General features: G+C 46.3%; 1 protein-coding gene across 1 annotated transcript in view; it reads right to left on the reverse strand.

Moving 5' to 3' along the window:
- Positions 1-1344: 1344 nt before the first annotated feature.
- Positions 1345-23472, reverse strand: part of cux1a (cut-like homeobox 1a) — a 103754-nt gene continuing 81626 nt past the window's right edge. The window contains exons 18-25 of the mRNA XM_030361041.1: positions 21806-21907; positions 20430-20950; positions 19803-20195; positions 19280-19445; positions 15922-16209; positions 12527-12715; positions 8328-8631; positions 1345-7775 (exon numbers count right to left, since the gene is read on the reverse strand). Of these exons, the coding sequence (XP_030216901.1) occupies positions 7331-7775; positions 8328-8631; positions 12527-12715; positions 15922-16209; positions 19280-19445; positions 19803-20195; positions 20430-20950; positions 21806-21907 (2408 nt within the window). The 3' untranslated portion in view covers positions 1345-7330. The remainder of the gene's footprint in view (positions 7776-8327; positions 8632-12526; positions 12716-15921; positions 16210-19279; positions 19446-19802; positions 20196-20429; positions 20951-21805; positions 21908-23472) is intronic.

The raw sequence follows: 23472 nt of genomic DNA on the forward strand, positions 1-23472 counted from the left end.
AAGGGACGGCAAGCAGCCAATTGCGTACAGAGTCATTTGAACTAGGCCCATTGAATACGCCTCTTGTGCTGAAGAAAATGACAGCAGCTTCCCCAGACCAACGTGCAATCTACGATGGAGCTTGGTCTGGCCGTAGCCAGACCAAGCTATGGTTATACAATATATGAAGTCATTCGTATACACTTATTATAAAAAAAACAATCAATAAAATAAATATGGCCTCCATTTAATAAATGGCCTGATAAAAACATAATTAATAAAAAGAAGTATTCATGTATTATGCGTAGGACATATATATATATATATATATATATATATATATATATATATATATATATATATATATATATATATATATATATATATATATATATATATATATATATATATATATATATATGTGTGTGTTATGTGTGTGTTAGTAAAATATGTGCAATATGCATAATATACAATGGCATACTGTATTCAAGATAGATATATGGCTTTAATGTACCCACAATAATCCATAATAAATTTTGGTTTATCAAAAATCACAAACTTAAATCTCTTGAAATATTCAAGTATTCAGATATCTGCATCATCAATTTGTGCTGAGGTGAATATGATCTGTTTGGTTTAATTATCGTTGAGAAGTCTATATAACTTGTTATTTGGTCTATTTCATATACGTTTTGATAACTCTTCAGACTGCAGCCCTACTTGTTATGTACTGAAATGTACTGAAACTCCCTCGCTGTTGGGCTGATTGGTCCCATCTTTTTATATTTTGGGACATGCTTTCAAAAGCTCGAGGCCAAAATGATGTGCAGAGAGCAAGAGAATCTGAACTGGCGGGATCAGGTGGGTCTTAAACTTTTAAACAGCAGGGCCACTGGTTCGATTTGATGAGGATGCAGGCAAACACAGAGAGCTCCTTGCTGATAGCCTGCTTCAGACTGTACCAGAGGGCGGCCCACATCATGAGATCAATGGGAACCGCAGGAATTTCAAATGCGTAGACTTTCTGTCTCAACAAACAGTGCATACTGCAGCTTTAAGGGTCTCAATAGTATTGATGTTGTAGATTAAGATGAGTAGTTTGTCGATGTAGTTTAACAAATCAGCGACCCAAAGTGATAATAAAGGGAAGAGGTCAGATTGCAATAGTGTAAACAGTTATGTGATGATAATAAGTTGGTCCACATTGTAAACGGTTTTGATGTTTATATGGAAGTATGTATTACATTATTATTTTGTATTTACCATTAGGACCACTTTCACTATTCCCTCTAAAACTGTGACTTTCAGTCTTTTATACGAGATGTCAACCAGGCATGTGTGTGGAAAAAAAGACGACGCACACTATTTGTGTTTATATAAAAGATATTTACTTCAATAATCACACCTAGTGTGCTAGTGAATAATAACAATAGTAATAACAATAACACATAGTGAATTTCATACAGTGATATTGCTTTTCAAATATTGTATAGGAGCTGTCATACAGTGCTGGGAAAAAAAGTGTTAACGTGACAAAAAAAGGACCAGAGTATCAATACATTGTAGAAAGAGACATTTGGAAAAGTTACATAACCATTAAAAGTGATAGGACTATCGGTTACATTTGCTTCAGTTAATGACAACAGATTGGGGTCTAGCCATCTCTGAATATAAAAAATAGACCAGCTAGTAACATCTTTGAACATCACTCAGAGACAGAGAAAGAGCGAGAGAGAGTTTGGCAGTCTGTCCCCCAATACAATGGTTTATGCCCACCTGAGCTTTAAAAGACGAACATGAGACCAGCTGAGACTGAGTGAGTTGAGCCAGTCAGTTGAGAAAATAAAAATAAATAACAGAACAAAAGATAATGAAGTCCTTAAAAATGCAAGGGAACAGGACAAGGAAAGACACACAGATAATGCCAAAACAAATGCCTCAAACCTAATCTTTCTTAAATAAGTGTGTGAAAGGGTGATTTAATCCTCTGATATTAGTAATGGTTTGCATTAGATAAGACACTTTTTGGTTGAAGCAGGCTTTCATTTGTAACGCGTTAGTCAGAAACATAAGGACACGTAATCAGAAAGAATCAGGAAACAATATGGATGAGAAAATGATGAAAAACTGATGACTATACAATTATGGTTTTCCAAAATAGTGGCAAAGGCCCAAGATTAGGAGACCATCAATAAAGTTGCTAATCAATAGAGAATGGAACATAATGCTAACATCTTACAATATATTTGGTACAAAACGTTTAGCCAGCTAATTTATAAAATAAGAATGAGAATCAACATTAGGTCAAACCAAAAGTAGTCAAAGATTTCCGTTAAAATACCTAAATTGTATCTGGTAACAGACTTTGAAAAATAACCATCATTAAAAGTGATGAATGAGTTCAGACATTAGCAATCATGAGGTTGGAATCGGCTTGGACGGCACACAGATGTGACTGACTATCCGTTATGAATTAATCGTTGATGGATGCCTGAGAACAAAAATAACTAATAAAATACAACCCTATACAATACAAAATAGTCCAATATTAGAATCCCGTGGCACTTTCCACTGTGCTCAAAATATATGAAAGAAATATATAGAATCTTTGTTAGCAGTTGAAATATACACCTTAAAGGATGCTTATAATCCTGGTTAAGTAGTAGTAGTATTGGTGAGGTGCAGGTGTAGCTAGCTTCTCCATACAATTTCTGTTATTTTCAAAATAAAATAAAACACAAAACACAAACATTGACCTGGTTCCACAGAGAAGGGTTTAAAACGATTTTGAAACTAGAATTCTAAGAATAAATTCGGAAATCTAAAATTAACGTCAGCATCGAAACATTCCGTTGAAATTAAATCAATAATCAGGGAATCTAAATGTTGAATGTCTTCAGAATGCTGAGGATGGTTGAGCTGTTTGAACTAATCAACACCAGCCCAGTCACTGCAGCCTGTACTTCATAATGTTATGAAATAAATAGAAGAATATTACTATAAACCCAAAGCGCATTCATGACATGGATTGGTTCTGCCTCAATCTGTTTTGTCTCTGGAGAAAAAAAGTTTAGATAATAATAATTCGGTGAAAAAGGTCAAACAAAATTGCACTGTGCAGGTGTAGTTTTTTATGTGGTAATATTATTGTGTCCTTTAAAATTAATTAAAGATGGAAGTGAAATTGATGAGTGGAGTAAATACAGACACATCTATTATTAACCTATACGTTACGAATACCATCCTGAAAGCCATCTTGCCAACTGTGACTGACGATAATATTCGACAACTGTATTATTACAAGGTCAAATATTAAAAGGCAAATGAGGTTTGGGGAATTTATCATTTTTAACTAAGTATGTTTGGACACGTGGAATAATGAAACAGTACAATATTTGAATATAATTATCATAAAACAATCTAATGTTTAAGTACTTCCATGAGGATATTTCACCTGCACACTTTTATGACAGTGTATAATCACAATAGCAATCTGATTTAGCTCTATAGAAAAATATTTGCAAAAGGCAAATTCCTGAAATGTGTCTAGAGAATCGCAGATTCTGCAATGACACTTTGACTTGTTTTTCTTTAACAACACCATTGCAAATAAAGGAAAACAAACTGGCCAAGACCATGCAATCAGTGTTGTTTTGCCACAAAAACTCTCTGCAATGCGGGAATTCTTCTGAATCAAACTCTCAAAATGTTCTGCTTTGCCAACAACTTTTTGAATAAAACCTCCCCCCCTTTATTCCTAAACTTTTCTTTATCTTAACGTGAGTTCCTTTGTCAAGGTTTGTTTGGCTGACAACATACAGCCCTCGCAACTAAGATATTAAACCATGTGAGTATGATGAAAACATACAACACTAGAATTCAACCTGTTTTTGGTCCTCTCTGACTTCTTGGATGTCACTCAGATCAGGTCCCCTACTGCTCGTAACCCCACCACGAGGTGCCACTCTGTAGAGGACTTTCCAATAAGCTACTTTGGTATCTATGAGTGGGAGCTTCTTTCAGCTTTGGAGTGTGCTGCTCTTAACAAAAAATGACAGCTGCCAAAAACTTGATAATGGCAACCAAACGCAGGTGCTCAGAATGGTGTTCAACACGTGTATATCCTTGTACTTAAAGACATGCGGTACAAGTAAAGGGAGAATGACTCGGATACGATGCAACAAGATGCATTGGCATCGCTGCCAGGATGAACATGGAAATGCTACATTTTATGTTTGTATGCTTTGCATGAATGTTTATCATGTATTCATAGCCTTATAGAATATTCAACAAAATGTAAGAACTGGTGACTTCAAATGAACTGAACTTTATGAGTATTCATTATTAATCAAGTCAAAACTCAAGCCGGGCTCACAAAGGCACTATTTGTCAATTTTCCCACTAAGTTGTGTGCTATGCGTCATTTTAGAGTGTTAAATCAACGAGTGAGACCGAGTGTGTGTGACCTTGTGCTTCCATCAATTCATTAGAGTCCAATCATTGAGCTGAACAGGGCTGCTTTAAGCGGGCCTTGTGTGCAGCGTGGCACTTGAGGAGGCCCGGTTCTCAACCGGGACATAAGAGTAACGTTTAGGGGGCGTTGGGGCGATGCTTTAGCGGGATTCAGGGTCACCAGGAGAGCTGTACGGAGGCCAATGCAATGCTGAAGCAAAGTAAGCTGATGTTTTGCAATAAGCCCTGTTGGTTTGGAGGTAAGTGTCCTGATTGAGGTGAACTTTGGGGAGGGGGAGACGTCCTCTTGATAAACCTTCAAAAAAACTGTGCTACAGCCCTTCTGCGGAGTAAAAGATGGAACACGGTGACATCAGTCGTGAGGAGTGTAAGATAAGGTGATCCCACGGAGCGAGATGAGGTGAAATGATGGGTTACCCCTTACTGACCTGGACCCTTCTTAAAGAGAGGGCCCGACATGTGGGGTCAATGCGTTGAGTCTGGGGTGGAGAAACACTGCGTCACACAAGAAATAATAAGAATAGCATGCAGAGACCAGGAACTAAACTCACACTATGCAGAGTTGTAAACACTACTCTAAATTACACTTTAAAACCAACATGAAAAACGTATACATATATATACCTCTATATATATATATATATATGCATACACATATATATATATATTTATACTGTATATTTAGGATTTAACGACATCTACATCTTGTGTGTATGTAAGTATGACCCAATACTGCCGGCAGTCTGTTAGTTAAACAACAATAATGTAACAAACGATGTAACAACACCTCTACTGTCCCTTCATACGTGAGAATAACAATAACAACATAATGAAAATAGGAATAATGAAAATAATGAGAAAACACAAAAAATATATACTTGATATTAGAATGTAAAAAAAAAGCACCTATAAATAATTTGAATGGACAAAAGATGAGAAAAAACATACACATTTTTTAAATAAATGGTTTAAGGACCTAATGAGCGGTGAATCTGTTATACCAGTAGAACGAACAACTCCTTGGTACAAGTCTGTTTCTGAGCCATGTATGTCTGGTGTGTATGTGTATGTGTGTGTTTGTGTGTGTGTGTGTGTGTGTGTGTGTGTGAGTGTCTGTGTCTGTGTGTGTGCGTGGGCAGTAACCGGTTCAAGTGAGGATACCCCAGTCTAGTCGAGTTATTATGAAAAGACTGCTTGGTCACAGGATGCATATTAATAAGTCTCACTCACCCACTAACACAAACACACATACACAAGCACAGGAAAAAGTGCAGGTAAGAACTGTCCAACACAGACATTCCCATAACATCAAAAGGTGAAAGAGAGGTGAAGGGGTTAGGCAGTGGACAGGCACTCTGAACCAGGTATGACATACAAATAGTGACTTGCATCAGTACGGGGCAGCTGTGTATGTGTATATGTGTATGTGTGTGTGTGTGTGTGTGTGTGTGTGTGTGTGTGTGTGTGTGTGTGTGTGTGTGTGTGTGTGTGTGTGTGTGTGTGTGTGTGTGTGTGTGTGCTATTGGCGCTCTTTGTGCAGGTGTGTGAGATACTAGGTCTCACAGACACACAGCCAAGTAACAGCTGAAGTTGAGAAACGGAAAACAAAACAGGAAGTGTTTGATGAAGAAGGCAATGCATCTCTGGGTCTCTCATCCAATGAAATGCCCTCTTGCCTTTGGGGTCAACCAATGAGCTGCATGTGGCTATTGGACCCACGGCCCGCCAAGATTACGAGGTTTTGAAAGTGTGTTTGTGTTTGTGTGCGCACGTGTTTGTGTGTGTCCATTTTGTTATAGTTAAATATGTTAAAAGTTCTTAATTGACAAACATCAAAACATATAGAAAGGGTATTGGCTTTCTTGTCTCAATTCTCTTTTCCTTTTTCCTCTGGTTTTCCTACTCCAACCTGATTTTGGCCTTAAAACAAAGCGTATTAAATAAACTGCCGTCCTCCAATAGTCCTGCCCCTGGCAGCGTTGTTAAAGCTAGCAACAAGCTGTGCGTTACATAACAAAACAATCTATGTTGGGAACAAAGGAAACCTAAACGTATGTTATTAAAAGATCGTAGCCTAATTCCTGACTTAACTATTGCATTTCATGTTTAGCTTGAAACAAAGTGTGATTCTCATGTATATATAGCAATTTCTTTAAAACAAATGATTAGTATTTTCACTTTTTCATTTTTATCAAAAATGTATGAGTCAAAAACTAATATTGTTTAGAGTCAACTGACTGTGCAATCTCTTCGTGGCAACCAAATGGCTGTTGAGAGTCATGATTGGGGGGAGTCGGTACATGGGTTACTATAAATACAGCTTGTATGGAGTCCACAGCTTCAAGAGTGGTCCCAGGCCATTAGATGGCCGTGACGGGCCCAGAGAGGTGAGTTACTTGGAGACGTCCCAGACACCGTGCACTGGGAGAGAACGGGTGTACCTCGGTCCTCATGGGTTATCTGATCTATTGTTCCCTTTGAGGTGGATCTGCTGTGGAGTGAAACAGTCTTGATGAGGCGACACCGGGGCTTGTCTCTAACTCAAACCTCTCGCCGGCGTTTAAGGGCCGCTTTTGCTGGAAGTGCTTTTTTTTTCAAATTCTTTTTTGTGTGTGTGTGTGTGTGTGTGTGGGGGGGGGGGGGGGGAAACCAGTCCATTTAAGAGATGCTGCGATGCAACATCCCCACCCCCCCAACAACCACCACCTACACCGCCAAGCAACGTAACCACATCTTCAACGATACAAAAGAAGTACCAACAAAGAAGAAGCTGGCCGCCGGTGTGCCAGGGTCCAACGTCGTGTGTCAGGGCACTATAAAAAATATCATCTCCTGTGTTGCGTCATGGCCTTATTGCTAAAAGAGGTTCCTGAGTGCTTCAGAACTCCCAGTCGTGCAGGTCGTCCTTGCCGGCCGCCTTCTCCAGCCGGTGGATGATGCTGTTCAGGTTGGCCGCCTTCCTCTTGCGCAGGGAGCTATCTCTGGGGTTCCCGCCGCGCGGGGCCGGGACGCGCGGCGGGGCCTGGCTCCTGTCCAGAGCCCCGCATCCCGTCTCCATGCTGAGGTCCAGGCCCCCCTCCTGGCTGAGGTCCAGGCCCCCCTCGTGGCTGAGGTCCAGGCCCCCCTCCTGGCTGAGGTCCAGGCCCCCCTCCTGGGCGGGGTCCAGGCCCCCCTCCTGGGCGGGGTCCAGGCGGCTGCTGTCCGCCGTGCCCTCTGACTCGGTGCCGTCGCAGTAGTCGCTCTCCCCCCCGGCGGCCCTGCGGCTCTCGCCGGCCGCCGCCGCCTGGATCTCCTCGATGAACAGCTCCCGGCGGATCCGAGACCTGGGGTTCGCCAGGGGGGGCGAGGGAGCGGGAGAGAGGCATGTTAAGGACACCAGAATGGTCTGGCTAATAAAGATGGTGTGGACATGTACCTCTGATAGAAACGCAAGAATATTAAACACATTTGTCTGAATTGTTAACCAAAAGGGTGTGTTCATACATTGGTTGTGAATTGCAATAGCTGTTTCTCACTCCTCTTTAAGATCTATCTCATATGATTCTTTATGATTATGATTCTGCATAATATACATCATTTTAATATAACATTTTCTTTAACAATAAAATAAATAAAAAATGATTGTCTTTTTTTGATCACGAAGAACCCTTTCCACATCTACGCGGAACATTTTGTTTAAAAATACAGGAAATATTTTTGGCATCCATTAGACGTAGCACAGCCCTTAACCCCCGTGAATCTCCACGGGGGTTACAGGCCACAGTGAGGACACCCCCGAACCCCGGCCCCACACAGAGCCAGGGGGAACCCCCTTTCATCACCCAGGACCAAGCAGAGGCGCCCCAGCCCCGCCGCGCAGAGAGAGGGCCTCCTACCTGTAGTTGTGGAACCAGTTGATGACGGTGCTGGTCTTGAGGTGCAGCTGCGAGGCCAGCTCCTCGATGGTCTTGGGGGACGGGTAGGGCTTCTCCTGGTAGGCCCTCTTCAGGGCCTCCTTCTCCTCGGGGGCCAGCACCACACGGGGCTTCTTGAGGTGTCCCCCTGGAGGCTGCTGCTGCTGCTGCTGGTGGGGCTGTTGGTGGGGGTGGGGCTGGGGGCTGTAGTCCCCCAGGGAAAAGCCCAGCTCCCCGGTGCTGCCGTGGCCCTCGGTCACCAGGCTGTGCCGTCGCTTCAGGTAGGCTGAGGGGAGGAGCACAGGGGACCATTACGGTCGGCGTTCACTAGTGAATGGTGATTGGGTCAGACTGCTGGCAGTGGATCCACCTCCCTCCGTGGGGTGGCGTTGTTGCACTAGCTGACAGCATGCAGCCCCTGAGAGCACAGCAACCCTCTGCCTCCGTCTACCTTCAGATACAATTCACTTGAGGTGACCTCATGGACTTATGTTCAATCATTTAAATAATGGTGTAAAAAGGGTCACTAATATCTAACATTTATTCAGGTTCAAGATTTACTTGTAAAAAACCTATGTGGAACAGTAAAGTGAGCCACTGAGAGTTATCGCCGTAACACCGTCATATGTCGTGGTGCGCGGCGATGTTGCGCTAAGTGGATCTCTCCAGCAGAGGGCAGTCTTGACAAACAGATTAACAATACTCCCTCTCCTTTCTACCTCATCAACTTTAGGTAGTTGAGTAAGCACAACATTTTTTAAGTATTAGCAGTTTTTCTATTCCTGGCACAAAATAACCATTCCACAAGCCCAGCTAGGTCGTGGTTGACATCATCTTGCAACGGTTTGCAAGACATTCATTCAATAGTCCTAAAACATTAATGAATATAAAGTATAAGTCCTATCTTACAATGGAAGGATGTGTATAAGAAGCCTTTTATAACACACTACATTGCTCATATGTATAACTAGCAGTACAAAAGCCCAAGGCCCGTTCGTTCTAGATGCTATAATGTCACTTTTACAATCAAATTGAGGCGCTTTGAGGGAGAGTCACAGAGTTAAGTGAGGGGGGGGAGTGGGGAGGGAGGGAGTTAGAGGGGGTGTGAATAGGCGTGATGGGTGCAGTGGACTTTAAATAAGCGGGCCCCGGAGAGGATGGGTGCTGTCACGTCTGATGAGAGCGCTGATATTTGGCATCCATATCCATCTGGACAGGGTACTGGAAACACATGCACCCCTCGTCTGGTACACACACACATGCACACGCAAACACACACACACACACACACACACACACACACACACACACACACACACACACACACACACACACACACACACACACACACACTAACATAAATACACACACACACATAAATACATACATACATATAACCAACACACACACACACACACACACACACACACACACACACACACACACACACACACACACACACACACACACACAAACACACACACACACACACACACACACACACACACACACAAACACACAGACACACACAAACCCCTTCCAACCCAAGTTTCACTTGGGGCACATGGCAAGTCAGGGTTTGACTGGGACGCCCATGGACATATCTGGGCTATTATAGGAGGAAAGAGAGCAGTTCTCTCTCTCCCCCGCTCTTGTTCTCTCTCTCTCTCTCCATCTTGCTCTCTCTCGGTTTCATCACAGTGTTTGAATTGAAACGCTGTTAGTTTTGTATCCTTTATCACTGTTCAGAATCAGAATCAGAATCTCTTTATTGTCATTGCACACAGTGCAACGAAATTGGGGTAGAGGCTCTCAAAATATGTGCTTTATTTTGAAAAAGCTTTTTTTAAAACAAAAACAAAATGAGAAAGGGGTTATTTTTAAAATATATATATATATATAATTATTATATATTTATTTATATATTAGATATTTAAAAATGTCATTCAGTCTGTGGGATTGAGAGTTACTATTCAATACTTAATTAACGTTGATATCAGGATGACGGCCGCGTGTGGACCACGGTAAAGGACACCGTATTGTGTCTCTCTTTCCCCCCTGGCTCTCCTTCCCTGTGAGGCTCGGAGCACTTTGGTCCGTGTCACACCCCGTAGGATAACCCCAGCCCCACTGGGACGGCCCCGACGCAGCACCGACTCGCCATCCCACGCTCCACCCCAGCACAGACTAACACAAATCACCACATCTTAGGAAAAAACGGGCTAACCCTTTGGTCGGCTCACCACTCCCAGCTCATAAAACCTCGACGAGGACATGGCTCTGCGCACATCAGCATCGGAGATGCTGCGGGGGCGTCGGCACGGCGCTGACGGCACGCCGTTCTGAGGCCCCCGGGCGGCGACCAGAGGGGCCATCACCGGTAGGGTTAACGGCCCCGGGGACGGTAAATCCCGGTTTACCGGGGACGGTAAACCGGGATCCCCCCCCGGTGCTGGGGACCCCACTCACGTGGAACAAAGCCTGAGCAGCTAGAAGGGAAGCGGTCTGGAGGTGGGGGTCCTCTGGGATAAGACTGTAAGACTCTGTTGAAGGCGTCAGGCAGCCCTGTCTAGAGTGAGGATCAGTCGTTAGGTACGGTGCCTTTGTATGCACTGTGGTGCACAGGCATGCCGCAATGTATTTTGGGGTCGTTTCCAGGAGTGCTAATTAGGGTTGGATCGCAATCCACTGGAGTTGGACTACATTAGAAAAAGGAACAGGAAGGATTAATAATCCGGGGAGACTGGGACTTCAAGCTAGGAGTTTACAAACCAGTATGGATGTTTCGAAGCTTCCTAATTTATTTTGTTTTGAAAATCTAGAACTGCAGTTTTAAAGTTGATACCACTATTTGTCCCACTACATCAGGGGTACTCAAGTAGAAATGATGAGGGGCCACAAAATTTTTTTTCAGTGACTCAAGGGGCCGGTCGGTATACGTGTATATGCTCTGTTTTAGACGTAACGCGTAAGCACGTAAGTTACATAACCCCCCCTTGCGCGGTAAAATATCCCCCCTTACGTGCTTAAGTGCGTCGGCCAAAATTCCTGACTATGCGACTAAAACACTACGGCCCTACGCAGCTCGCAAAGACTGTGATTGGCCAGCTAACCACATCCTTTCAGGAGTCTCACATTTCCGGTTTTACAGCATAATAGCGCCATTTTTAAAAGGCCGTGACAGAAGCGAATGAAGAATTTTGAAGAAGGAGAAGAAGAAAACACAAGAACGAATTATGATAATTATAAATATAAACAAGCCAGCGATTTCCACTTCCACGCCCACAGATTCGTTCGTTGCTCCCCCTACTGTTCTGGCGGAGAATCCCCTTGCAACACGCGCAATCCTTAAGGAACCTTAAAGGAACCGTAAATCAAAACTTGTCTAAAACAAGTCCCTTGTGTAAATTACGTGCTTACGTCTCTGCGTCTAAAACGACCCTTAATCGGCCTTGACTGCTGCTGAGATGGACTGTCTGCCTCGAGTTTGGGAGGGCTGGAGCGGTCTGTGGGCTGGAGTGCTATCTGTTTATCGTTGCAACCCCAAGCCTCGTATTGAGATCGCGGCGCGCGGTTTCAAAATAAGAGCGCCCAGCACGATTTTAATTTTTTTTTTTTTTTTTTTTTTTTATAATTAAAAAAACTTTTCAAAACAGCTCGAGGGCCATTAATAGACACCCCGCGGGCCACAAAAGGCCCGCGGGCCGCTACTTGAGTATGACTGCACTACATAGATTAATTACCCAACATGCCTTCAGTGTGCCTTTCAAAACCTTTTAAAACAACATTTTAATTTATATTTTATTTAAATGATTGCATGTGCAATTATGGTGTATGAATGACATTGTTTGTGTTTAAGTACATGTTTGCATGTATTATACATATATTTCTGCTGCTTTGTGGATGCATATTGGATTTTCCTTCTTTTCTTTTTAAATGGACACAGCTCCCCCTGTTGGAAGACTTTCTAATCTCAGAGAGACTCCCTGTTTGAATGAAAATAAAAGCACATACATGCATCGGATCTTGCCTTTGGGCCAAAATGCCTCACTTTGTATACAACACACAAAAGGGAAAGGAAAACAACAACAACATCACACAGCTCCACAAAACCCAGACCCAGGTGACGCTCTGCCCCTACCGGCAGTAGGCTGAGCGCAGCCGCCCAGCGCGGCCCTCACCTTTCTTCTCCAGGCGCTTCATGTCCATCAGCTTGTCCACGCTGTGCGGGTCGTTGAGCCACAGCTGCATGCGGACGAAGGGCTCACGGCCCTTCAGGCTCAGCTTGTGCCAGGGCTTGGGCCGGGCCAGCAGGTCAGACACAGAGCCCTGGGTCAGACCCAGGATGCTCTCCCCAAACAGACGCTGGCCTGTAGGAGGGAGGGGTGGGGGGGAGGGAGGCAGAGAGGGAGGGAGGGAGAGGGAGGGAGAGAGAGGGAGGGAGGGAGGGAGAGAGGTAGGGAGGGAGAGAGAGGAAGGGAGGCATGGAGGGAGTGAGGGAGGGGAAAAGAGCAATGTTGAGCATGAAGGATAAAAGAAGTGTACATCTGGTTTGACAGCTAACGGTTTTGTGTTTTGGTGCAACCATTACCGGAATCAGAGAGAATGAGGCGGAGCGAGAGGGTGGGAGAGAGAGAGACGGGGGAGGGAGAGAGAGAGAGAGAGAGAGAGAGAGAGAGAGAGGGAGAGAGAGAGAGAGAGAGAAAGAGAGAGAGAATTCATATCACAAGCTCCCTTGAAGTAACTACTGAAAGCTATTGTTCTTTGTCTCTGACACAGGGTAGGCGTATAAAAAAAAAAAAGTGTGTCAAAAGGTGTGCGTGTGTGTGTGTGCGTGCGTCTCTATGGTGGCGTAGTAAGGCTGGGTAGTATTGCTTTAGCTGCTACGGAGGCATATGGAAGACAGCGGTACAGTAATTGTTAGTCAAAGCTTGCAGGTGAGTGACATCAGGTGTGAACACGTACCCTCTGAGTGGTTTGTAGTGTGTACCAGGGATTGTGGGAGGGGAAGAGACAGAGATAGAGAGAAAGAGAAAAAGAGAGAAGGGAATACATAAAGAAACGAGAGGCCGTTAGAGAAGGTGCCGGAATGCCTTTTGTATCAAAAACAGAACACACACACTGTCCAGAACGCATTAACACATATTCACTGCAGAGCAGAGCTTCTCTGTGCTTTCTGTAAACCGACTTCCAATTATTAAACATTGACACGCACAGGTGAAATGTAATTACTGTGCACTGAACGCCATTAATCAAAGTACACACTTGTTATCGCCGAGCGGACGATTAGTCTTTAAGGATCTATTGTACGGAAACGATTCAGGGACAAGAGATATTTCACAGGGGAAAACCTTTGTCCAATTCTACTTATAACATGAAATCATTTTCCACATAATTTGGCCACCCCACTATGACCTCGAGCGGCAATCTGATTTTAGACCACGTGCGTCATTAGATATGGGGCAGAGTCATAAATCAGGCAGAGGGGTGAAGTGCCGACACTGCTAACATGCTAATGGCTCCCATTGTTGTGGTGGAAGGCTGGATGGAAGGCCGACTGCAAATAGCCTGTTGCTGGCCCTGAGCAGAGGGGAGCGCCCCTAGACAGCCATGTACTAAATGACCACGTCTAGATGACCCATCACTCATCACGAGGCCGTAGTATATGGTCATGTCTGCGGTCTACAGTGGATAGTCAAATCAACATTACAAATGCAGATCCTATAGGGGTGTCTTTTAGTGAGTCCACTAACAGAAAGTGAGTGAAAAGGAAGTGAGAGGTGGGAGAAAATAATCCCTTTACAACCTATTACCAACCTGAATCTGATTGTAGAGTTGTTACCAGTGAATGGCCTCAACGTGGCTTACCTTCTTGCTATTACCTTTTGTCATAATTGCTAAGGCCGACCCTATTTTTTCAAAGGATGTGATCTGAAGTTCCAAAAGCACAATCCAAGCCGCCATCTTCGTACTTTCTGAGCAAGAATTCTAACCAAGATAACAGTTGTTTGTATCCTTATTCTAACGGTGATAAAGTAGGAGTATGCAGGTTTGGAATGTGCGTGGGATCATTCAAAACCCTCCTTTACCTGCACCTAGTGCTAACACTAACACACATGTCTCATTATAATAGTCGGGATCCTCACATTTCATGATGGAAACACAATTTAAGAGCGGATGGAGTGTGTTGGCTGCTGTGATTGAGAGTGGATCAGCTGTGCATTACACAGTCTCATAGACAGGGCCTTGTGAGACCATCCTGAAGTTCTAGTTTGTATTTGAGTCTGGCCTTGGCTGGGTAGGATTGATGTCCACATGCTGGTGCAGCCTTACATTGTTAAAAAAGAAAACCCAATCAGATTAAAGAACGAAGGGACGTTCTGTCTCTCTATACTTTTGCCGAATCTGGTTGGAAGTAAAGCAAAACAAAAAACATGCCTGCTGTGCAAATTTCAGTTCGTCTTTTCACATCGTTATTCTGTCAACTTATAATCAAATGTCTTTAGATTGCTGTCGATATATACACTTTACTTACTGCGCCCCGCCATTGTATTTAAACCTCTGCGGACTGCTCCTCTTGTTGCGTCCCTCAAGAGGTAAGCCTCCCTCCCACTACCACCGATTGGTCCTTAATTGAGGGATTCACTTAAAGGGACACTGTGTAAAAATTACTCCCATCTAGTGGTACAATTGTATATTGCTTTCAAACTAATAGTGCTCGCTTGTTCAAAAACTACGGTGGGCAGTATGTGCCAAGAAGCTGTGTCATGACATCCAATACTACCTCATCGAGTCATTCGAGTGATGATGAGGTTCGTTATTTAAAACTGCATTGAATCATTAGTGTAAGCTAATGATGTATGAGTAATTACTCCTCGAGCAAGATAGTGAATTATTTCAGTCATCATTCAGGCTGGCTCAGAGTGAAAACGCGTTTGCATTTCCTGTACCACGTAGTGCTTTTTGTCCCTCTCGGCCGTTCATAGACCGGAAGAACATGGAAGCCTCCATGAAGCTTACCCGTCCTATTTAACTACATATTAATTATTCTTCGCTCAGGAGGATAAGTGAGATTTTTGGCAGAGATAATTTTACACCAATGAGGACTTGTTTATGAATGAATACGTTGATTTTAGGTAATAAATTACTTAAAATATTACACAGTGTCCCTTTAACATTTTGGGAGAGGCTGGAGGCCAGATTGCAGAGAGAGGCAGAACCTCATCAGGATGGTCTCCACAAGGCTAATGGGGGTTCGGCTCAACCAAAGAAAGGATTACTGACACATCAAAGTGTTTAAAGCACAGTGATCTTTTTTTTATCACCAAAAAGTAACTTCTAAGTTGCTAGTTATTTATTACAAAGTAATCCCCTGAGACAGCTGCGAGGTAGGGCTCTACTTATTTTGGGTCCTCGATCGTTTCTTGCTAATAGTTGCAAATCAGTGTCCGAGGTGAACGTGTGAACCTCAGAGCCCCCCTGAGCCAATCTGCTCCCAGCTCGCCGCCCACCTGGCAGGGACACTCCTTTGTCTTACCCCCTCCCTCCCTCCCACCCTGGGTCGGCGGGTACTAACCCAAGTTGTTGTCCGTCAGCACCTCCTTGACCTTCTTGGTGATGGCGTAGGTGTCGAGCTCCGTGGACATGGCCACCATTTCCTGGACGCTGAGGCCCGAGGCCAGGCCGGGCATAGGCGGGGGGCTGCCGGGACACCGCTCCTCCCCTGCCTCGCTGGCCTCCTGCGGGGCGCCGTCGCACGCAGCCACCCCCGGGGGGGGCTCCCCCAGGCTCCTCACTGAGTCCTCCACGGAGCTCAGGGGGGACTGGGCCGGGCTGCAGCTGGCCGACGTCCTGGGGGTGCTCTCTGGGACACGGGAAAGAAGGAGGTTCAAGGCTCAACCTGGGTCCAATCCCAGGGGGGCGACAGCGTGTGCAGTCCAAGTGCAACACAGGGAGGAACGGTGTACAGCTGACTTAAGAGTTGTTAAGAGACTAAGAGTTCAATGAACAATGAGCGATACAACATTGAAGAAACAGACCAGAACAGACTATGTGTACTGGTAGACCTCTACCTGTATCTGTACTCGTAGACCGCTACCTGTATCTGTACTCGTAGACCGCTACCTGTATGTGTACTCGTACACCTCTACCTGTATGTGTACTCGTAGACCTCTACCTGTATCTGTACTCGTAGACCTCTACCTGTATCTGTACTCGTAGACCTCTACCTGTATCTGTACTCGTAGACCGCTACCTGTATGTGTACTCATAGACCTCTACCTGTATCTGTACTCGTAGACCGCTACCTGTATGTGTACTCGTAGACTTCTACATGTATGTGTACTCGTAGGCCTCTACCTGTATGTGTACTCGTAGACCTCTACCTGTATCTGTACTCGTAGACCGCTACCTGTATGTGTACTCGTAGACTTCTACCTGTATGTGTACTCGTAGGCCTCTACCTGTATCTGTACTCGTAGACCGCTACCTGTATGTGTACTCGTAGACTTCTACCTGTATCTGTACTCGTAGACCTCTACCTGTATCTGTACTCGTAGACCGCTACCTGTATGTGTACTCGTAGGCCTCTACCTGTATGTGTACTCGTAGACCTTTACCTGTATATGTACTCGTAGGCCTCTACCTGTATCTGTACTCGTAGACCTCTACCTGTATCTGTACTCGTAGACTTCTACCTGTATGTGTACTCATAGGCCTCTACCTGCATCTGTACTCGTAGACCTCTACCTGCATCTGTACTCATAGACTTCTACCTGTATGTGTACTCGTAGGCCTCTACCTGTATCTGTACTCGTAGACCTCTACCTGTATCTGTACTCGTAGACTTCTACCTGTATGTGTACTCGTAGGCCTCTACCTGTATGTGAACTCGTAGACCTCTACCTGTATGTGAACTCGTAGACCTCTACCAGTATGTGTATTTTGTGTGTTCTGTGAGCTCCGTTCAAGGGGAGCCATCACTAGTAATTACCAACAGGAGGCCCAGGCTGGGAGGACTGAAGCAGAGTGGGTTTGCCTGTGTGACTCTGTGTTGGTGTGTGCATGTGTGTTGTCTTAGTATGTAGGTCATATAATCCATGTATATATCACATCCAATTTATTCTGATCATAAACATCTGTGGTGACATTAGGGGATAAAGGGACCATGAAAGAATATCAAAGATGACATTTTATTTTGCTCTTACCCATGGCTCCTTAATTGCCAACTGAAATTCAAAGGCAGACGCCCATGTGTGTGTGTTTGTGTGTGTGTTTGTGTGTGTGTGAGAACTTGTACCCTGAGATGAATGCATGCTAGTGACTCATCCTCCTGTTCTTGTAATTTGTCTGCCTGGTAACCACACCAAAGGCGGCCATGTTTCCATGAGAGAGTGTGTGAGTTGTCCTATGTTCTAAAAACTGGCGGCCGGGGGCTACCTTCGATACCAAACCATGAGTTGTGTGTCCTTCAAAGCCATCGCCAAAGCAAAGAACATACTAAGTGCATGCGAGTGCAGTGGATCCGGCCTGTGAGTGCTCCTGTCTCCGGGGCGACGCAGTGTGCTCCCGCTACAGCCTGACCCACATCCCTTTAATTAGACCAAGGCCAATTAACTCGTCTGCGGCTCAATCGGCTCCAATGTGTCTTGTGTGATGTGTGTATATCTATATATGTGTGTGTGTGTGTGTGTATGTTTATATGTGTGCGCATGTGTGTGTTTATGTGTATGTGTGTATTTGTGTGTACGTGCATGTGTGTGGGTGTATACGGGTGTGTGTGTGTGTGTGCACGTGTGTGTATAAATATGTGTGTGCGTGTTTATGGGTGCGCACACATGTGTTTACGTGTGTGTGTGTGTATGCAGAAAGTGTGTCTTATGTGATGTGTGTGTGTCTATGTGTGTGTGTGCGTCCATGTGTGGGTGTGTGTGTGTCTCTATATGTGTGTGTGTGTGTGTGTGTATGTTTGTCTATATGTGTGCACATGTGTGTGTTTATTTGTATGTGTTTATGTGTGTACGTGCATGTGTGTGTGTGTGTGTGTGTAAGAGTCGGGGTGTGCGCGCGTGTGTATAAGTATGTGTGTGCGTGTGTATGGGTGCGTACACATGGGTTTACGCGTGTGTGTCTAACCAGAAAGTGTGTGTGTGTGCTTGTGGGTGCGCACAAATGTGTTTAGGTGTGTGTGTGTGTGTGTGAGTATGTGCGCGTGTGTGTATAAGTATGTGTGTGCGTGTTTGTTGGTGCGCACGCATGTGTTAACGAGTGTGTGTGTGTGTGCGCGCGCGTGTGTTTAGCTTTGTGTGTGCGCGTGTGTGGGTCCGCATGTGTGTGTTGGTCTGCGTGTGTGTTTAAGTGTGTCTGTGTGCGTGTGTTGTTCCGCGCACATGTGATCACGTGTGTGTGTCTTGGGTAACCCTTATTGCAGTCAGGGGTGGTGAGCCCATGTGCTTTTATGTTGAAGTTCTGTAATAAGTGCGTAAAGGGGACTGATGAAAGCGTTTGCATAAATACAAGGACTCCTTTTAGGACGTTTTAGCATCAGTTCAGTCAACCTTAGATTCACACCAGACCTCACGTGAAGGACACAAAAAACATTCCTGCTGTAAGCTGAAGCTTATTCACAGCCTTTTTTATCAGCATCTATTCTAAGCTGAGGATTGATTTTGTGTTTGTGTGTGTGTGAGAGTGTGCGGAAATGAGTATGTGCGAGAAGGACAGTATGAATCTATGCCACCCAGGTATGTTTATTCTACTGGGAGTCGTTCCAACTGAAGCATATCCATATAAGTCTATCCGTGGATGAACCGTGGTCCATATTGGCTATTCAGCGATAAAAGGCTGCACATCTACACATTCCTGCCTGCAAAGCGATCAGTGCACCAGTGGGCCTGCTCTCCTCCCAGCCCAGGGGACTGACGGGGGTCACGTACCCAATGTAACGGCCAGGCCCTGCAGTGGCAGGACGTTCTGCGCCAGCTCGCCGTTGAGCCACAGCTGCATCCGTATGAAGGGCTCCCGGCCCTTCTGGGTCAGCTTGGCCCAGGGCTTGGGACGCGACAGCATGTCACTCACGCTGCCCTGGGACAGCCCCAGCACCTAGACAGGAGAGCGAGTTACGACAGTCACAATGCAGGACCACAGGTTGAGAGCGAGGTCATCTGAAGGAGGCGTGGCTGCACACACTCCCGACCACAGGCGCCACGTGGATATGGAGGCTAACACCCCGTTTAAAAGGGCTCACACTGCCACACATTACACTTACATGTTAAAATTATATTACTTTGCATAACTATACATTATATAACTATACATATTCAATTATTATCATTTAAAAAGTGCTAATTTTAATGTAATCTCAGTCATTTGTGGCATCAGAGTCACACACACACACACACACACACACACACACACACACACACACACACACACACACACACACACACACACACACACCTTCTCCCCGAAGACGCGCTGGCAGATGCCGTTCTTGGCCAGCTTGTCCTTGATCTGCTGGGTGAGGTCCTGCGTGTCCACGTCCTGGTACATGTACAGCTCGTACTGCTCCGGCTTCAGGGGGGCCACCGCCGGCCGCGGGGCCTTGGCCCCCGCCGCCGCCGCCGTGGCCATGGCCGAGCCGCCGGAGGGCAGCAGGGGCCCCAGGGCGCCCAGGCTGGCCCCCAGGCCCAGCGGGGACGGGGTGCCGTGCGGCGTGTCGGCGTGGCTCAGGGGGCCCGTGGCCTCGGGCCCGGCGTGGGAGTACGGTGAGTCGGCCCGCGGCCACTCCTTCCAGTAGTCCATGGAGGAGGAGGAGGAGGAGAGGGCGGGGCCGGCTGGACGGGCCGGCCTCTGGCAGAGGGACAGAGAGACGGGGGGGTCAGGGGTCAAGGGGTCAGCGAGGGATGACCCCAACCGGCTCATCGTCGTCAACATCACGCCGTTTCAAGGAAAGGGAGAGGAGCGCGAGAGAAAGACACAAACGACTTGATAACGAAAGGAGTGTGACTGTGCTGCTACGCAGGCGACCAGAGCACAGAACACAGACCCCCCCCCCCCCCCCCCCCCCCATCATCATCATCCTACCTCCTTGCTCTCCTCCGGGTCCCTTGGCTCCTCCGTCTTGGCCCACCCTCCGGGGGGATGCATGCTGCTCCACCAGTGATCCCGCCAGGACCCCCGCGCCGCGGCTCCCGGCCTGCCGCTGGCCAGACCATCGGCCTCCGCGGCCCCCTCGCCTCCGCCTCCCCCCGCGCCGCTCCCCGCCTCCCTCTTCACCACCGGGACGCCCAGGTGGAAGTCCAAGATGGCGGCCGGGGAGGGCGCGGCGGGCGAGGGCGAGGAGGAGGCGGGCCTGAGTGCGGCGGCCCTCTTCAGCGAGGCGTAGGAGAGCGAGGAGAGGGCGGCCTGGGAGAGGCCCGCCGAGGCACCCAGGTAGAGTTTGGGCGGGAGCAGGGAGAGGTCACTGGACGAGGCCTTGAGGAGGGGCTCCAGCGCGGCGTGCTGCGCCTCCATCTCCCGGCGCGCCTGCTCCAGGATGCTGGTGATGGCGTCGTCGGAGCCCTCGGCGCCACCGCCCCCGGGGGAGGGAGACTGCAGGCAGTCCGCTGGGGAGGGGGCGAGAGGAGGACATTGAGACAGGGACTCTTGGTGTGTTTCCTGCTGATGCGCGGGTCCTTCCTGTGCAGAGACCCACGTGACACACCGTTCATAATCATGAGCTGTGTTTGAAACCGTTCCCTGTTCCCTCACTCACTATCCCCTATATAGTGTTCATGATATAGTGCACTACATAGGGAAAGAACAAAAGACACTACGCTGAACATTTCTAAACGTAATTTGTGTCAGTAAATGCGCCGGGTATTTGTGTGACGCAGACAGATGCGCCCACATCATGTAAACAAACCGGAACACTCACGAGGAAAGCTGGAGGTTGCATTGATGTTGAATGTTACATTTCCTTGATCAAGGTTTTTTTTTATTAATTTTGAATGTTACATTTTCTATGTTAAATCCCAAATAAATTGTTGACATTTCTGAACGAAAGCCGGAGATTCGTTTTCGTGGTTTTTCAGCTTCTTCTTCTCCGGAAAAACCCGACCGGATTGCATTGTGGTATCCGGGAGTATGTACAGTCACATTTTGGGCATTTTAAGTGCATTATATAGTGCATGAAATTAACCACTGAGAATTCGAAAAACCACTACAAAATGGCGAGTCCTATATAGTGCACTATATCCGTGATAGGGAACGATTTCGAAAAACAGCTTTGGCGATAACAGTCGACGTAGTTACAATACATAGACATAACAATATTGAATAGTGATAAAAAAAACTGGTTACACATTGGACATCAAATTTGAAATAAAACACATTATAATTTGTTTCATCACTGTCATTGAAGTCAAGGTGCGAATAAACAATGGAAGAAATGATACCCATGCCTTATAAACCTCCCTCACCAGACTTCTGGACCTGGAGCTCCCTCTTGGCCTGCTCTAGGATGGACCTGATGGCTTCGTCTGAGCCCGTCTCGGGGGTGCGGATGCGGGTGGTGATGTTGCCTGCAGACCAACACAGCAGGCCACAATGTATTCAACACCAAATCACACACATCAAACCCATTGCATTACATCTTTCCTGGAGAGCAGGCCTTCACTGGAACACCCCCATAAGGCTTCACAAACCATGTAAACCCCCACACAAGGAACCCTGCGGTTCAGATATATAAAAGACACATGTTCTGTAAAAGAAAGAACACATATACTGTCCACACTTTTGTAGAGTTGGTGACATGCACGACTTTGAAGGAACTATTACAATGACATCTGCAGGCTTGGATTCCACCATGCGTTACTGCAACCTCAAGCCCCCCCCCCCCCAAAACCAACCCCGCCAATATCTCTGGCTACTGCTCTCCTGGATCCCCAGGGGGGCTCTCTCTCGGTTTACATCCCAGCCTGGTCCTGTTAACACAGCTACTGTACACATGTTCCTCATGAACGCCAAGGAGGAAAATAACCCAAAACAGAACAAGCTGCTTCCCGGCTTCCCCACCTCCCTCCCTCCCTCCCTCCCTCCCTCCCTCCTGCTCTCCATGTCTCTCTCCCTCTCGCTTCCCTCTCCTTCATGCGTTCTCCCAGCAGGGGCAAGAGGAATATTTGGACGGCGTCCACTGAAGAGGTGAGGCCCTGTTGGAGGAGCTGGAAGCCAGACAGTTGGAAATGCTGGTGGAAGCAGGAGGGATTGGCATGAGCGGTAATAAGGTGGACAGATCTTCTTTACAGCATTTTTTTTGTTGCACTGCAGCCAAAAACAGCCTTGCTTGCCAAACTAGCTTGGGACATGACAGCATTGCTGAAATATGATGTCTGGCTTATCGGCGATTGACAACTGGGTAGAAACGATCAGACATTGAACCGCCATAGAAGCGAAGAAACGATTGAAGTTCAAGTTGAATACTGGATATCACTGAAGGTTAAGAATCAAAGCAAGCGGATTGAAAAGGATCTAGTTTTGTCCTCAGCGAGTGCAGACTCCTTTAAAGCAAGGTCACTGCTTGCTCATAGTTTATGCGTGTGTATGTGACAGAAAGAGAGAGAGAGGGAGAGAGAGGGAGAGAGCGCGCAAGAGGGAGAGAGAAAAGGCGCCAGGAGGAGTGAGAGTGGGAGGGAGAGTGAGAGAGTAGGAGAGAGGGGGAGAAAGATGGAGAGGGAAAGAGTGAAAGAGAGAGAAAGGGGGAGGCAGAGAGAAGAGGTGGGGAGAGAAGGGGCGAGAGAGCAAGTGAGAGGGGGCAGTGAAAGGGAGGGCAGCTGGGCATACATTTGAAGTAATTTATGGGCTAAAATAAAAGGGGATGACCCTGCCAACGGGAAGGGGGGCCAGATGCCTGATGGAAGGTGGTTGGTTGCTGCTGGTACTAGCAGGCCATTCTAGTTTGACCTTACAGGCTTACACACACATGCACACATGCACACAGACACACACACACACACCACCCTGCTAAAATCAAACGACCTACTGTAAACAACATACAGTAACTTTGTTTCAAGGGTGAAGTAGCGAGTAGGTGTGCTATAGTGCAGAGTAGTGAGGGAAAGTGAGAGATTCAATTCGTAACAAGGACACT

The sequence above is a fragment of the Gadus morhua genome, chromosome 7 (genome assembly GCF_902167405.1).
Source record: "Gadus morhua chromosome 7, gadMor3.0, whole genome shotgun sequence".
Classification (NCBI taxonomy): domain Eukaryota; kingdom Metazoa; phylum Chordata; class Actinopteri; order Gadiformes; family Gadidae; genus Gadus; species Gadus morhua.